A 17900-nucleotide genomic window follows, 5' to 3' on the forward strand; every position below is an offset into this window, starting at 1 on the left:
GAAGCGAGGCAGCCAGGATTTATTGCTTTGAAAAGCTAATTTATTTATTTATTACAAATACCTATAACGCCCAAGTTGGGCATTATCTTAGGGGGGTTAATTACAAACATAAAGGTCAACTTTACGAACAACGGCATCATACCATCTGTGGTATTAAAAATACAATCATCATAATTAGTAAAGAAAGAGAACACATCCAATACTAACAACATCTGATTATAAAATTTGTTACACAATGCATAAAACGGCACACTGGAAATATTGTCTAAAACAGATTCACGTAAAGTTCTCTATGGCAGATGAAAAATTGGGTGCAGACACTATCTCATCCGGGAGCAAATTCCACTCTGCAATTGTTCACGGAAAGAATGAAAACTTAAACACAATTATATGACTTTGGTAGGCTCTTATTTTCTTGGAATTGTCGCGTCTTTTAGATTGATAATGAAGTGGTTTTAAATATATGTTCTTATCGATTCCTGTGTTACCGCTGTTAATGTTGTGTAAAAGCTTTAAGCTGATTATTTTTCTGCGTGTGGACAGCAATTTCCATCCTAGATTTTCCCTGATTTGTGAACCTCTAATTTTGTTGTCGTAGATGCCCATGACAAATCTTGCAGCCCTTTTCTGAACACGCTCTAACTTATCTTCAAGAACTTTTGTGAAGGGGTCCCATGCTGCGCAAGCGTATTCTAACACCGGCCTAATATTTGTAAGATACAAAGCTTCCTTCAATGGTTTTGGCGCATACTTGAAGTTCCTCTGAAAAAGGTGCAAAAGGTGGCACGCTTTAGCACTTGTGTCAATCTGGGATGTCCAGTCTAACCCCACAGTTAAAGTGATGCCCAGGTATTTGACTTCGTCAACGCATTGCACTAAAACATTATTTAGAAAGTATGAACTAGGCACCTTTTTCTTTTTGTTCGTAAATTTAACATAACACTTTGCTACGTTCAAATCCATTTTCCAATTAGCACACCAGGAACAAATTTTTTCGGGATCAAACTGCAACACACTCGTATGTTCTGCACATGACACAAGATGGTACACAACGCAATCATCCGCATAACAGTCTGATATTTGAAACACAGCCTTCACCTAAATAATTGATAAATATGAGCAACAGCAACGGCCCAAGGACCGACCCTTGAGGCACACCTTATAAAGCATTAACCGTTCTCGACGTCGCACCGTTCAGAACCACTTTTTGCTGCCGTTTATACAAATAATCTTTAATCCAACTGTAAAGTGAATCGGGAAGGCCAAGAAATGATAGTTTGTGCAAAAGTAAGTCATGTGGGGCTACATCAAACGCCTTTCGAAAATAAAGATAGCACCTATTTCTGTACTATTGTTAAAGCCAAATGCAACGTTACGTATGAATTCAGTAAGTTGAGTGCTACAGCATAATCCCATGCAAAATCCATGTTGGGTCGGGATGAAATGTTCGCTCACTTCGAATTACCGTATTTACTCGAATCTAACGTGCACTTCTTTTCCGATAAAATAGCTAAAAAAATTGCGTGGCTGTTAGAATTGAGTACGACCCTAAATCTGCATTGCCATATCGTCATCGGCATTTCAAAATGGCCGGCTCATATGCGCTTCGAGCTTAGGTGCCGTAGCTTTCTCCATGTACTGGAGTACATGTGCTTAGGCACTGCTTCCTTTGGCCTAGGTTAGTGCACCGTCCGTCTTCCCGTTTTCTGCATTTGCTCTAGCAGCATGGAAGTGCTGACTGCAAGGAAAGCGATCACGTGTGCAGAGACGAACGGAAATCAGGCCACATCACGGGCGTTGAAAGTTCCCGAAACTTGCATGCGGGACTGCCGTAAACAGGAGAGGCGTTCTGCATTGGCGGCTGCTACGTACGGCGCAGACACGCGGCCCCTATATTGAAAGCGATCTGCAACGGAGACAAGGGTCTGTGCATCTAGGTGCACCATGCTGTGTCCTCGTTGCTTAGTTCGTGTCGAAGCGAGAGGCCGCACAAAGGTCAGTTCTTTCGCTCCTGCTACTGCACTTACTCACTCGAGCGTTTAAAGAGTTTCCGCGGTCATTGAGTGAGATGCATTCATGCTTGCTTGTGCGTGCGTGACAGCATTCTTGTTAATTTAATTAGTAAACTAATGTTCAAAAGTTTATACTACCGATAGAACTACTGTCCTTACTTTCGTATAGCTGTCTACTAATTTGCTGTCACAATCAAGGCTTCGCCTTTTGGGCGAAACTGCAACTTTTTTTATTTATTGCGACTTTAGTGCATTGGGAGTAAATGTTTTTTTTTTCAAATGAGAGAAAGTTGTATTTCTGTATGAAAGAATGAGGTGAGTGGTACTGTAAAGGACTTTTCTTTCTTTAGGTCATGGCAAATGTGTGCGTGTTACAATCGAGGGCGTTTTCTTCCCCTTTTTTTTGGTCATGGAAAACGGGTGCAGGTTACAATTGAGGGCGCGTTGAAATCGAGTAAATATGGTAGGCCTGGGTAAGCAGCTTCTTCGAGCAGGGTAGCTTGGCAGGAAATTTTGACGTGCCCACTCGGCACAAATCGTTGTGGTACCAGATGCTAAGGCACGTTGAGCTCGGGAGACCCAATTGACTCGAGATGTGCATTGTCATTTTAAGACAGCAGTGGGAAACCAAAACGAAACTGAGCGGGTGGGCAACGCCAGAATACGATGCCATGATGCCAGCAGAGCGATACATGATGCTTAGTTCGCGTTCCTGCACGAGGGAACGGCAGCGCGCCTGGTTTATTTCCTATTAAAAGCTTGCAGTACTCTTCCATGCGACATGCACTGTGAAACAGATAAGTGAAAATGTTCATCATAACGGGTTGGCGGCGGTCACTGTGAATGGTGATATGCAACCATCTGCGAGGACGTTTGCCTAAACTGTTGGCTGGAGCTAGGGAAAAGTACTACAGTAGTATTGCTTAACTGAAATAGCGTGACATCACTGAGTTGTCTATGAAAAACGGAACTCTGAGAGAGTGCAGTGAAAGGGCAGAAAACACGTAGTGTTTATTCACTTCATGTGACAAAATTCTTATTTCTGTTTGATGCCGTGGCCAGCAGCGACGAAAGTGGCCTCAAACTCAAGCTGCTAGCCAGCTTTTCTGCCAGTCCCCTCTTCTCAGCAAATAGCCGCATGAGGCTAATGTAACGCGCAGCTTCTGCCACTGTTGGGCCTAAATCGCCTGTGCTGTCGCTTTCCATGTCGTCCTCATCACTGTCATTAGGCAACACTTCGGCAACAGCAGAGGCAGCGATGTCAAAAAGTTAGAGCTCGAAAAGTTGAATCTTGTAGCTGACAAAGTTGCGGTCGGAGCAGCACTGCTGAGCAACTTCACCTTCGTATTCCAAATGCCACATGCCGTAGTCGATGGTAGATCCTCTTGCGTGCCAGCACCGACTTCTTTGTACCACATTCAATAGTACGAATGATGTTAAATTTTTTTTCAGTTCTGAGCACCCGGATTTTGTCCGAGCTTTGGCGTGACGCGAGTCCTAACTTGCACGGCGCCACAGCACAGGCCACAACCGTGGAGGAAGGAAGAAGTTAGGAGGGAGCATCGCGCAACACAATTGAAGCTGAGTGTGGTGGCTCAACACGCAATCGCGCGTCAAAGTGCGTAATTGGATTTAGTGTTCCCACTCTTAAGGCTGAGTCACAGCAGGACAGCCGAACAAGTGTGCATCAAATAACAACTACTGGCACAGCTACTGGGAACCAAACGTCCCAGATAATCTCGATTCTTGCTCCGTGGTCCCAACGCAAGAGTTCACGTGTTGGGCCACCACTGTGCAGAGGGTTGGCTTCACGGAGCATTCGCTTGCCAAGACTGGCTGTGTGACATAATGCTCTCTCCTAAATTTTTCCTTCCTCCATGGCCACAACATTCGCTGGCATGGCGCCGAAATAATGTTGATGGTGCTTCACCTTTCTAAGCGCCCTCTGCATTTGCGCTTGGAGGCCGTTCCTATCTCTGAGGCTAGTGTTTCTGTTGGGCTGACCTGCCGTAATTGCACGACGAAAATAAGAAATGTAATGCAAAAGAATAGAAAGTTGGGCAAGTTGGTACGGTAAAATGATTTTGAATTGTAGCTTGAAGTGACACAGACAGAGACTAGAAACAGACAGGACGAACGAAAAGTAGAAACACTACATTTTAAACTATATGTACGCAATAAAGTGGTACAGTTTACGTGGATACAAAACACATTATGTTTAATGGCCACTGTGTTGAGGATTTGAATTTACTACTTTTAAAACGAAACTACTGTTTAAGTGGATACGGTTAAACAAGGTTTTACTGTATGAGAATAGGAGACCGAGAGTAGCTGGCATTTTCACGTGACACGGGCAGGCAAGTACTGCGAGGAAGCTGCTGTTGAGACACCTACTGCGCTCATTCTTGTGTGCCTTGCATCTTTTCTTGTTTACATGCAATCTAGTGACTGGAGAATGTATCGTACAATCACCATTTGGCTATATACTAAACATTGGCGCTGAAAGATGGTGATTTTCAGGAACATATTAACCACTTAAAAAGAAGCCGAACTGTATTGGGACGAAGGCTCTCCTACATCTGCAGCACAGTTAGCTTATCATGAGGCTGTTTGCCCACTGGCTTTTCATCCTCATCAGGGCCATCGAGATCTAAGTCTACTATATTGGCATCCATTGCTGGGGTGACAACAGCAACATCAGCGTTGGCCAACGTGAATTTTGTAAAATAGTCAAAGTCTGCACATAATCACCCGATTGCTTCACCACAAAGCACATTGTGAGACAAAGCAGCGGCCACCAGTGAGAGGGAATAAGGTAGTGGTATTCCTTTTCTAGCAGCCAGCAGATATTTAAAGCATTTCGTGTATTATTGTATTTCCACGGGTGTTTTTACACAGCCTAGGTTTTGCCCCCCACGGCAGAATTCAAATCACTGTAAGACAGACAAGTTTTTTCTTCCACAATAGTTTACGAGGGCAAATAGTGCACCAAAATTATTGAGCACAATTTTTGAGAATAGAATTGAGAGTAGCTTGCACGCAATATCTGGGACATTCGGCACAGAATGACCCTCATGAAAGTTGCCCCTTTCTTTCTTGGTATGCTTCACCGCAATACGTTGCGTATGCTTGACCGCGTAACACTGCTCTATTGCGGCAAAACTGACTTTGGAGAACTGGCATTCACAAAGCTTATTCCGTACCATACTTTCTGTGCTTCGAAGTCATTGGCAAAAATGGCAAAGGCAGAGTCGGTGCCAATGCTGGCAGCGATGAATTCTGCCACTGAAAAACACTGCACAGAACAGCAACAGCTTTGGAAGCGAACGTCTAACCAGCTAAGCTTTGTGTTACCTTGGTGGCTATGGCTGCCAGTGGATGAGCATGTGAGTGTGTTCAAAATGGTGGTTGGGGGTAGAGGGGCTTCGATTAAGGCTGTTTTGAAACTGCGGTCATGGCAGAAAGTCCAGAAAATCGGACGTGGGAAGATTTCAGCATCTGAAATTAAAGCATCCATGTACAGTCGTTTTATGGGATCTGTGGCAGCGTGTCACGAAGGTGTCCAAATTATTGTGCATGGCCGAAAAATCGGGGATCTAAAAAATTTTTCATTGAGTTTACTTTTGTCAAAATTGCTAGGTAATGCACTCTTTTCTATTACATATCAAGGTAAGGGGTCATTTCGACCAAAAAGGAGCAGCAGTATTTTTTCATAATTTGTGCTTGCCTTTTGAGTGTGGTGTCCATTTCATCTAGGATGGTATCCATGAGTCCTGTCGCTTTCAGTTTGTGGAAGCAAGTCTTTCATTTCATAAGTACTGTAATGGTTTCATGTAAAAATAAATGGTCCACAGGAAGAAGAATGCTTGTGAAACAGTGGAGCTGTTGTTCATCTTCCAATGCAGTTGTGCAGAAGTAAACAATAGTGAACACATTTTTGTTCCTGATTTTCACTCTGCAGGGAGACAGCTGCCTGAGCCATGATCACCGTGACCTCTGGTGCCCTCACGTACTGCGCCCAGGTGAGTTGTGTGAGGGGGTTGGCATGCAAGGACAGAGGGCAGCACTCAGTGCCGAAAGCGATGTCCTGCTGTCCTCTTTCTTTTGTCCTATCACAGCTGAGTTTTAGGCCTTCTGTAGGACATCTCTGCAATGCCTGATGTGGCACAGTGGTTTTTGCAGTTATCATTGTTAACAGGGTCAAAATTTTGTTGCATGCTCAAATGTAGCTTCAGTAATGTAACAGCATGTAACCACTATGGGTTACAGGCATTCTACAGTTGAGGAAGGAGCATAGCTGATGTGATCTTGTAATTCATGCAGCTGTTTGCTGGTGATCTAACAAAATTGGGTAGTGGGAGGGGGGCGTTAGGTCACAGCAAAGAATCAGCTGGTGTGGTGTCAGAAAATTTGCAGGCATAAGGTGAAGTCAGCTGGTGCAAGAGGTGGAGATTGTCACGAGAGACTTTGAAGTTCAGTGCACAGAGGGTCCTATAAAAATTATTGGAGAGGACTGTAGCACAGTTCATAGTATAATTCAGAGCACTTATAACATAACTGCTTAAAGTGTAGGACCGGCTTTAATGTCTTTTCTGACTCCTGTTTACTATAGAGCTCTTTTTCACAGGCTACTTAAGACAAAGACTATCCTTTAGTGCAAGTGGTGAACTTGGTTTTGGGGTTGCAAAGCTACGTTCGGCAGCTTTTTTTTTTACGGCAGTCCACATATAGCAATGATCGGTTATAATGATCAGATTATTAGTAAATGTTGATATTGTTCTAAGTGGACTGCACTGTACACAGCTTCATGCTACAAAGATGCAAGGAGCTTTAATTTAAACTATAAGCTAAATAATTTGTGGGACTTCATAACCAGAGCTGCCAAAAAATTAAATGTGAAAAGAATACTGCACTGCAGGTGCCAATCACGTTTTATGGAAGTATATATTCAGCATACACTGTATTGCAACCTGCACCTGGCAGCATGCAAAATAGTTTTTTTACCTGCCTACTTTTTACATATTCTTACAGACCTACTTAGGGTCTCGTAGCAAAAGCTTTATTTCAAGCACAGCAACACATGCAAGGAGGTCACCTGCAGCGTCACCCGCACAGACAAACCCCTGAATTTGGATATTGCATAGCACATCCACGAATGTAGGCACAGGCATGGCAGCATCCAATGTGGCAGCATCCGAAGTGGCAGCCAGCAGTGTTGGTATGATACAACAACCCACGCACAACCGGAAACCCAGCAACAGACACATGAGAAGTGTTGTGTGCTCACGCATAAACAAAGCTCTGAACTGTGTGTGTAAATATACTACGTATCGAATACGATCTGCATGCCTTTGGGCATCTAATCGGTTCGATCGTGGCACATGCCTTTTCACACTTTCAATACGCACTATGGCGCTATTCTCAGGGCATTACTTTCAGAGATAATTTCACCTTCGCAAGACTCTGCACTGGACGCATTGAAGTACACGATCGACCGCGCTCTTGGCACAGCACCGGAAATGTGTTGACGCGTACGGGAACGCGGAACTATCTCCAAAAGAAAATGTGGAGAAGCATGAGGGGGTAGTCAGAAATAAAAATGCAGAGAGAGAGAGAAAGCACAATGAGACAGCAATGCGGGCAGTGGTTGAGCAATGCCAAGAGGGGAAAGAGAAATGGAACAATGAGAGGGCAGAGAACACAAGGGAAGGAAAAAGGAGGCTCCGAGAGAGCCCGGAAACCAGTCTCAGCTTTCTCCATGCGAAAGGGCATTCTGCCTATTCTGACGGAAGAGACGACACCACAGTGGAGTTGCCAGAGGCATGCAGCACTTCTCACGTGTCCCCCATTAGATTAGCTGGCGCGCTTCAAGGGCGTGGCTGTGAGTGCGGCTGAGAGCATACACAGTCGTGCACCTTCTTTAGAGGTAATCTGCCGCATATGCGAAGAGTGGCCGTGCTACCATGTAAGCCATTGTCCCTCACATTCAGTGTCGGAGATTGCATAGTCTTGAGTTTGGTGGCCCTTTAGAGCGAGAAGCTGACAAAGCATTCACTCCCCACTGCCAGCGATTTTCCTGACAGTGTCGTCCCAGTGCGGGCGATGCTATCAGCAATGGGGGTGAAGTGCATATAGAAGCAGGGCTGGCTTCGCTTAATTTGTACCGCTGATGTGAAGATATCGTCGACATGCGTGGCATGAAACTGCATCGTTTGTTGCTGACTCCCAAATTTATCAAGATGAATTGTTTTCTCATTCAGGTTTGCTTTTTTCCATTGCCCTATAATTCGGAAAATTCTGCAGCCCCTTTCTGTGTAAAAAAAAGATAGATCGACTGTAATTATTTGTGTAAAAGGTTGAATTTGAATACAACAAAATTTCGATATGATGAAGCAAATTGCCGATTTTACCGACTTCGTTATATCGCATTTATGTGTTGCATGCAGCATTTATTAAAACAATGTCAGCCTGCACCTTGATTCATCAAACTTCCTTGCTTGTAGCTTTAGACGTTCTTGTGGCATTATATATTAGACTTCGTCTTTCTAAGTATCCAAGCAATGTTCATTCTGTAAACACATAAAGGCAATATACTTATGTGCACATGCATAACTATTGCAACTTGTTGTTTTATGATGTCGTACATGGTGTCTAAATCCATGCCGCTGCGATGGTTGCCTCTAATACACACAAACAAATCTCAGAGACAGTGCTTTTTTAGGCTGCATATGTTGGAACGGATTGCGGAGCCTGACACACGTCATGACCAATATGAAAATGTTGACTTTGCGAAGTCGGTAAGTTGTTTGAAGCCGTAACCAACTTAAGGCATATCTATGTACCGTATTTACTCGATTCTAACGCACCCTCGATAGTAACGTGCACCCGTTTTCCGTGACCAAAAAATAAGAACAATGAAAACCTCAATTGTAATGTGCACCCGTTTTCCGTGACCAAAAAAACAAGTACAATACTGCACACCTCGTGCTTTCCTCTATGGGGAACAAGCGCTGGATAGGCGGCGCATCGAAAAGAGTGCATTGCACGCCGCCCTGGCGATGAAACGTTGCATATTCCAGCCGCTCGACCAGACGACACGTCCGCGGCCGTTTCATAGTTCGCACATATGGTTCGCATGTTTCCGTTTTCACGCCGCTTCAAGTGGACAGTTTTCGTAAAGAAGACAGCGCCATCAAGTGAAGAAATGACGAAAGAAGATTTTTAAGCTTTATATATTTTTCACAGTGTGTCGCGGCGAGCACGTGCGTTTATTTAACGGTTGCGCTGTGTGCCGTTCCCATGCTTGTGTGGCAGCCTACCTCGCAAATCTACTAGCTACGGCGCTGGTCTTGCTGCGCTGTGGTTTCGGAAGTATTAGTTGGCCTGAAGACATTCCATACTTGTGTGGCTAGACATAAGAAATTCTGATGTTACTTCGCCACAGCAGTCAATGGGGAAGAAAGCTTTATCGCATCAGCTGACTCGGGCAAGCAAAGGTTTGAGTGCTCCGCTGTTTGATCCGTAACAACCCTGGCTACATTTAGCACTTATTACATAAATTTACCGGATGCATCTCAGCGCCGAGTCCTCATCTGCATGCGCATTTTTAAAAGCACATAGGCGGCTTAGTCGCGCGTGCACCGGCAGTATGCGCACACAACTCGCATTACAAGGCAGCTTCCCTGCCACATAATTCTTGGCAATGAATGGAAACTATTTACCTTTCGTGTCGTTCGCTTGGTGTGGTGGCATTGGAAGGAGCTTGCGAAGGAAAAATGGTCAATTGGTACACATGCCGGATTGTGCATGCTATTGCTCATTTTGTTTCCGACGAAATGCCGACTGCAGATTCTGATGTATGGTACTTTCTGCCATGGCTGAACGTCTTCACTATCGAATAAACCAAGCACACACGCGAAATTCAATTTAGAAACCGACAAGACGGGAACTTACTCCGCTCGCCTGACTGCTTGGATCCAACGCCGCCTCCGTTCTTGTTCGTAGGGTTTAGATTGAAAGACGCAGAAGGAAGCATCCTCCCTCATTCTGACGTAGTTGTGACACTTGTATAGCGACAGTACCGTCGGCGTCCTTTTGTTTTCCTTCGACTTTCAGCGCACGCAACGCTGCTACCAGCAGCAATTTTCGTCCACGGGAGTGGCTGCATTGTGCACGTTCTGACCGCCAGGGTGGCGCTGCAGGCGTCGTGAAAACTCCAGCGCTGGTTCCCCATAAATACTTTTTTCTCTCATTTGGAAAAAAAAACAGATTTATTCCCAATACATTAAAGTTGCGATGAATAAAAACACAAATGGAAGCGGCGTACCTTGCCGCCAAGATTTTCATTGCATCAGTAAGAGTCGCATGGGGCTATAGATATCACTTGTCGTTGCTATCAGACAACTCCTTATCGCTATCAATAGACCAAAGCAGTTCATCCTCGGTGCCGTCCGTGCCATTCGAGGGATCGTGCACCATGCATCTTTCACCCATCCAGCAAAGTCCTGCAGCGAGGCACGCTTCATTTTATTGGCGGGCGTGAATTCGTAGCAGCCACTGACAAGCCATTTGGTGTAGAGCGCCCGAATTCTATCTTTCACTGGCTTTTTCAAACAAACATCGAGCGGCCGGAGCTGCGATGTCATGCTGCCGGGTACCGTGACAAGGTCAGTGTTGCATGCAGCCAACTTGTCCTTGATGCGCTGGTCAAGGTGGCACCTGAATGCGTCAAGCACAAGTATCCCACGCAGACCCAAACTGTCGCCGGGTCTTTTTCGCCAAATGTTATCAATCCATTCAGCGACCAAGTCCGTGGTCATCCAACCTTTTTCATTTGTGTGCACAATCATGCCACTCAGAAACAGGATTCTTTTCAGGAGCGTCTGCTGTCGGAAGATAAGATACAGGGGCAGCTTGTGCCCATCCGCAGTGCAACAAAGCATTGTGGTGACTAGTTTTTTCGTGGCTGGAAGACAAAACGCGCACTTGCTTCGCCCCCTTCTTTTCATCGGTTGTGGTGGCAGGCATGTCAAAGTAGAGCGGCGTCTGATCGTCATTTCCTATCTGTCCGAAGTGGTAGCCATCTCTATGGTGCAACTTCAATACGTACCGCTGAAAACTGTGCGATTTCTCTTCATATTCTTCTGGCAACTTTTGTCATATCCCTGTGCACATTCGAAGAAAAAAGCCTTTTCAGTTAATGAAATTTGATAGCCAGCACTTGCTCACTTTGAAGTCGCTTCACATTAGCCCTTTCTGTAAAGCTAACTGCATCGCCCGTACTTTGAGCACATTGGTCGTCACAGGCTGCTGTGCCGCTCACTGCTCTTGCACGTATTCTGCGAGCAGCTCTTCTATTTCAGCCAAGCAGCCCTGCTTCGGTCCATTGAAACCCTTCCTTGTTGCTTTGCTGGAGAAAATATTCTTCTGTTTGCGCCAGTCCTGCACGCAAGTTTCGGGAACTCCAAACGCCCGTGATGCGGCCCGCTTTCCGTCCATCTCCACGCACATAATAACATTCCTTTTAAGTGCGGCATCATGGTGGACTCGGCATGCCTTCGCAGTCAGCGCTTCCATGCTGATTGAATAAATGCAGTAAACGGGAAGACAGGTGGTAGATACCAGCGCCTGGTTGCACATACAACATGGAGGTATGCACATGGAGGAAGTTAGGCAGCTAGGCTAGAAGTGTGTACGAGGTGGCCATTTTTCGAATGCCGATGGTGATACGGCAACGTGGATTTAGGGTTGTACTCGATTCTAATGCGCATGCAATTTTTGGACTCGTTTTATCGGAAAAAAGGTGCTCGTTAGATTGGAGTAAATACGGTAAGTACCCATAATCCCCATGTTGGCTGAATCATCATGCAGCACTGTAGACTGTAGCCACTGTTTGGTTTGTTGGTTTTGATACCCTGTAAAAGTCATTAGGCGATGCCCTCAGTGGTGCAGTTTGGTGGAAAGCGGTTGCATTGACTGTGAGCAATGCTTTCTTTGTGCTTAAACATACTTGACATAACAAGATACTTTCTTTGCAGCTTCTTTGCAGGAATTCCCGGTTGGCTGCCCAAGATAGCCAATTACAGATGAGCGGCATCCTCGTCTGCATCAATGTTGTTACTGCCACATCTGTGTAGCTGTTGTTTTCGCCATCGACGTTCTTACTAGCGGGTTTGCATTGATTCTCTGTTTTGTTTTTTTGCCATGAAACTTGTAAATAAATCTTAGTGAAAAAAAAAAGAAAAACATGCATGAAAAAAGAAAAAAATAGCTTCTGAATTTTCGAATTCTGACTCTGGCTCGTTAACAATGAGATGGCATGTCAGTATCTCGAGCACTTATTGGTGGCTCGAAGAGGCACTGGCTGCACATGTGTGCATTGTATGCTGATCATGGGAGTATTGTAGCAACAACTTCAACAAAATGTTCCTAAGTAAGTGCAAACACTTGCATTTACTGGGTAATTTATTTATTGAGTTCAGACCCATGAAGTAACACTTCAGCTTTGAGAGATTCCTCACAGGAAAGCTCCGAGTGAATTGGAATGCCTAGGGTTCTTCATCATGCTCCCCAAAGCATGGTACACGGGCGTTCTTGCATTTCACCCTAATCAGCATGGTCCTGTAAACAAGATGACACTGTAAAAAAATTTACATGTGGTATTATACAGTTCTATATAAGCCTCGCTGTGATTCTTTTTCTGAGTAAGGGCAGCCAGTGAAAATTCTGCTTGTTAATCATGACGCACATCCTTGTGTCGTGCCTCAAGTGCACCAATCACAGAGGCTCACTTGCTATGGTACCGAGCACAGAGTTGCAGAGTGACTTTTCAGACTGGCGGCCACATTGCAAATGTGGATAAAGTCCAGAAACATGAAGTTACAGCTCAGACCACTTGTAATGTAAACACTTACAGTGCAGGACCCAATATAATGCAGTCTTTCCAGACTCCCGTTTATCTTCCCATAGAACTCAATGGAGAAGCATGCCACATGAGACGAAACATCAGTCATGTGGTTGCCAGAAAATATTTTTGTGGCTGCTGCACTTGGGGTTATTTTCGAGCACACGTATAAATACAGTCTTATCCCATATAAAGCTGTTGACTGGCTGTAAGGGGTGGCCGTTTGCTTCGCTCCCCATCCAAGATCCAACCAGACAGCTTTAGTTTGTGTCTGGAATACATCCGTGAAATGGGATATTTTTTTTAGCCAATGCAGGGTACATCAATGAGCAGCAGTCTTGGCTATGCGCAGTACTAATTGCGAAACTCTAAAGATGCTCTGAGCCAAGTAGATGCACTGTCGTTGCTTTGGCATTTCAGTATGCCAGCTCGTTCACAGTTCCAGCTGAAAAACGGAGGCCTTTTCGGGGCAGCGCCTCTAGTGTCTTGTACTGTGTGGGGCTAGGTGTAACGTATGCAACCACGTAAAGGATGCAGCTCAGCACCGGTGACTCATGGAGAGTTATCACGGAGACGTGCCCCATGATGCTCCAGCTGCTACTCTGCGAACGCAGTTGGCGGCGTTTGTGGCTGCATGATTTTAGCACCAAGTTGGAGGCTGTTGCCGTCCAATACAGACACAGACTAGAAATGAGTGTCACTCCCAACCTTACAGGACTGGTGTACTGGAAGCCTGCCAGCCAGAGATTAACTTCTGCCCCACGACTTTTCTTTCCACAAAACACAAGGAAAGTAGTCATTTCTGACAATAGCAATAGGCCAACGCTTGAGAGGTATCTTGGTGGCGAAATTGTGGCTTAAGACATTGTCCGGACATTATTGACACAATGACTTGACATCCAGACGCAAATATTCTCTGCATACACACTGACGTTAATAGCGGTTGATAAGTGAAGTGCTGGTTGTAAAGCCGTCATCAGTATGTTGAATAAAAAAGGGGACAACACGCTTCCTTGTAGGAGTCCAAAAATGACATCGTTTTCAAGTATGAGCTCTCTTATTGTTTCGCAGTTTTAATATTTAAGTATGCGAACATTTGATATAGAAAGCATGTGCTGTCGGTGTTTCGTTTCGTGACATTTGCTGGTATGCTGCCACTCACAAAATTCTCAGGAATAATTTTGTGAAGAATGTGAAACCTGGTATGAGCAATTTTAGAGAGAGAATGGTGTGGCAACACAGCCTGCATGTACCGCCTGACATATAGCATGGCATGACACGTGGCATACATGTACATGCATATATCCTGAATGTCACGGTGTCGCCGATGGCGACCACGATGCCAAAATTTCGCTTGTAATGTCCATGTAATTGCGCGATAAAACTGGTAACAACAATGTGGACCGTACTACACAGTACAAGTACCCAGGTACAAATCTAACCCCGAATCTATCTTTGTCTTCACATATCACTTCCATCTGTGCTAGCGCAGCAAGTTCATAAGCTTATGTATGTGGTAATCTATGCAAGTCTCCCTCAAGCATACGTAAACTGGCTTACTTCACTCTTCTTGGTCCTTAACTTGAGTTTGCCTCCTCAGTTTGTTCGCCGTTTCAACAAATATCAACACGTTAGAAGCTATTCAGAGCACAGCGAGTCTCCTCATGAAGCATAATTACAGGCCTATCCAGCATAAACAAGACCTCTCACTTGAGCCATTAGTATTTACTCGTCATGATATTGCTGTTTTATCAATATTCCACGAATTAAGTCGCAACAGCATGCTAAAACCTGTACACCTTATTTTAGCTTACTGAACTTCATGCAGACTTGGCTTAGTGCGCGCGCGTGGTGACGCATTTAACTTATTTACTCTTCAACGCGCTATCCGCTTGTGGAATGACCTTCACGATAACGTTGTATCAGAGCGAGATCATGCAAAAGCTTGCAGTAATCTTAACAAAGTATGTATGCTCAAAAATCTGATACCCTGCGTTTGCCGCATTCACCATTACCCTTGCCTATAGTAGTGTTGCCGATATGGCCACTTTTTCTTTGTTTTTACGTAAAAGTGACCTTTGTCAAACGTTTTTATTCGCCGTCGCACTGTTTCCTTTGAGGTATATATCGCAGTTTTGATTGTTGCAGTATTTCTTTAAAAGCGTAAGCATTCTTTGGCGAGTACCTCAGAAAAAATGTCCGTCCTGTGACGCCTTAATCTGCCTAATAAATGCGTAATTGGTCAAGGTAAATATATAACTATTATAATAGTCAAATAGTAAATGATTGATAGCGTTAGAAAAAAAATTCTGTCAGATTCGAACCATGGACCGCAGCGTGGCAGGCACATGTCTGTATGAGCCACATTAGGAAAAAAAAACTGGTTACACCGTCGCCGCGTTAAGTTCGCAACAAAAAGTAAATTAAAGAAAGGACGAGTAATAATTATGATAGTGTAATAGTAGATTATTGGTAGCGTTAAAAAAATAAATGTGACGTATACGTCACCGCATCAAGGCCGAAACAAAACATGACAGAAAAAAATAAGAGAAAAAGCTGTTCTGTGGCAAAAATAACCGGTTGTGACGGCGTTTCAGCTCAGTTGATACGATATATCTGCCAAATAAATGCAGAATTGGTCAAGTTAACGTATGTAATCGTTATGATAGTTGATATGATGTTATGATATGATGATTGCTAGCGATGTGTAGAATGCATGAGCCAGCCAAATCAGTAAGCAAAAGCGAAGTAACAGCCAGGGCAAAGAATGCTTACGCATTAGTAGGCAATTCTCAGAAATTGTGTAGCAGTCTTCGATTTTCAGTACTATTAATTGTTACTCCTTTTCTTTTATAGTGTATGTTGCTAAGTTACTGGGTTCAGTCTCATCTTTCTGCCCTAACTGATGTCTTGCTTTGTTAAGGCGTTAATGTATTTTGATCTTTATGTATTGTCACGTAGTGGTGACGGTGAAGAAAGCAGCAAAACTGGTATTCACGAAATCACCGTTTTATTGGGTGAGCCTGTGCCCTCAAAAACTGGCTACACTCAAAGAATGGCGACAGCAGCGAACACAGTCAGCGATGGTTGAAAATTTGATCTTCCTGTCAAGCGTGTCGGCTTTTATACATAGGTCATCAAAGGTTCCATGCAGAGTAATCGCTGTTGTCCGCTTGTCTTTCAGAAAATTCTACACAATGCGCGTCGCACATGCAATCAGTTTGCACAAGCTTCGGTGACAACAGAACTATCGATAACATTTGAGAAACTTCCGATACATGGGGACGCATCCCGCGCTGAGCGATAATATTTGTTAGACGCTGAGAAGCAGTCACCTAAAAAAGCTAAACAAGTACACGCGTCAATGCCCCCTCTCAAAAAGCATCGTCCCAATGCTACAAACATTCCAGGAGAGCGAAAAACAAAAGGACACTTATTAAACAAAAGTAAAAAAAACTTGAAGAGCGCTACGAAGACGCAGACTAAAAGAGGAACATGTATGACGGACAACCACAAAGGAAAAAAGTCCTACGTAACAGAGTAAATATAAAAGAAACTCCAAAGCTCAGCTATGCAAAGTCCCAAAGTTCGTTAGTGCTGGTAGAATGGCTTCAGTCACATAACATGGACTACAGGTCGTGAGCAGCGCTGCTGGGATAGCAAAATGCCGTCTGCCATGACCTCATAGTCGAGTGTGCCAGTGCGTCGGATGATCTTGTAGGGTCTGAAATAGTGTCACAATAGTTTCTCACTGTGTCCTTGTCGGCGTATCGAGGTCCAAACCAAAACACGGTCACCGCACTGGTTTTCCATGTAACGCTGTCAAAGATTGTAGTGCCGGCTATCGTTCCTTTGCTGGTTCTTGATACGCGCAGGTGGGCGAGCTGTTGCACTTCTTCAGCGCGTTGGAGGTACGCGGTGACGTCAACATTCTCTTCGTCAGTGACGGGCGGCAGCAGGGCGTCGACAGTCATCATTGGGGTCCTTCCGAAAACGAGCTTGAACGGCGTGATCTGTGTTGTTTTATGCACTGCCGTGTTGTAATGAAAGGTTACAAACGGCAGAAAAGCATCACAGGTCTTTTGCTCGATGTCGACGTACATTGCTAGCATCTAGGCGACAGTCTTGTTCAGCCGCTCCGTAAGACCATTCCTCTGTGGGTGGTAAGCAGTTGTCCTCCTGTGGCTTGTACTGCAAGATGGCTTGGGTGAGCTCTGCTGTAAACGCCATTCCTCTGTCGGTGTGGAGCACTTCTGTGGCACCATGTCGCAACAGGATGTTCTCGACGAAGAATATCGCCGCTTCGGCTGCGGTATACCTTGAGCAGAGATTTAGTTTCAGTGAAGCGGGTACGGTAGTCTGTCATCATGACGTCGGAAAAGCTTCCCGCAAGGCCATCCCGATTTGATGAAATGGTCGGCAACAAGGTTCGATCGGCTGTAACAATCCCGCTGGCCTTGTTGGTGGTGTATTGCGTCGCAGACAGTGTCGACATGTCTTCACGTAACAAGTGACGTCAGCGGTCAGTCACAGCCAGTAATATCTTACCTTTATCCTCAATAGCGCCCAGAAGAATCCGAGGTGCCCAGCGGTCGAATTGTTATGTAGGGCGTGCAGTAGTCCTGGACGCAGTGCTGAGGGAACAAGGAGGTAGTTGGCGTGGACTGGTGAGAAGCTCTTCTTTATGAGTAGGTTATTTTGAAGCGAAAACGAAGGCAATCCTCGCTTAAACGCCCTAGGGATAATGTCGGTGTTCCCTTACAAATACTCGACGAGGCCGTTTAGCTCCGGTTCTGCTCGTTGCTGTTCAGCGAAGTCTTCCGCGCTTACTATTCCAAGGATGGCATCGTCATCGTCGTCGTCTTGCGGTGGCGAGACAATGGGGGTGCGTAATAGGCAGTCGACATCAGAGTGTTTTCTTCCAGACTTGTAGATTACAGTGATGTCATATTTTTGCAGTCTCAGGCTCCACCGTGCCAGTCATT

General features: G+C 44.9%; 1 protein-coding gene across 2 annotated transcripts in view; it reads left to right on the forward strand.

Moving 5' to 3' along the window:
* Nucleotides 1–12298, forward strand: part of Nab2 (Nuclear polyadenosine RNA-binding 2) — a 133696-nt gene extending 121398 nt beyond the window's left edge. For both annotated transcript variants that reach the window (XM_065430210.2, XM_065430211.2), the window contains 2 exons: nucleotides 5974–6034; nucleotides 12050–12298. In XM_065430210.2, the coding sequence (XP_065286282.1) occupies nucleotides 5974–5989 (16 nt within the window). In that variant the 3' untranslated portion in view covers nucleotides 5990–6034; nucleotides 12050–12298. The remainder of the gene's footprint in view (nucleotides 1–5973; nucleotides 6035–12049) is intronic.
* The last annotated feature ends 5602 nt before the right edge of the window (nucleotides 12299–17900 follow it).

Source organism: Dermacentor albipictus, chromosome 2 (genome assembly GCF_038994185.2).
Source record: "Dermacentor albipictus isolate Rhodes 1998 colony chromosome 2, USDA_Dalb.pri_finalv2, whole genome shotgun sequence".
NCBI classification, from domain to species: domain Eukaryota; kingdom Metazoa; phylum Arthropoda; class Arachnida; order Ixodida; family Ixodidae; genus Dermacentor; species Dermacentor albipictus.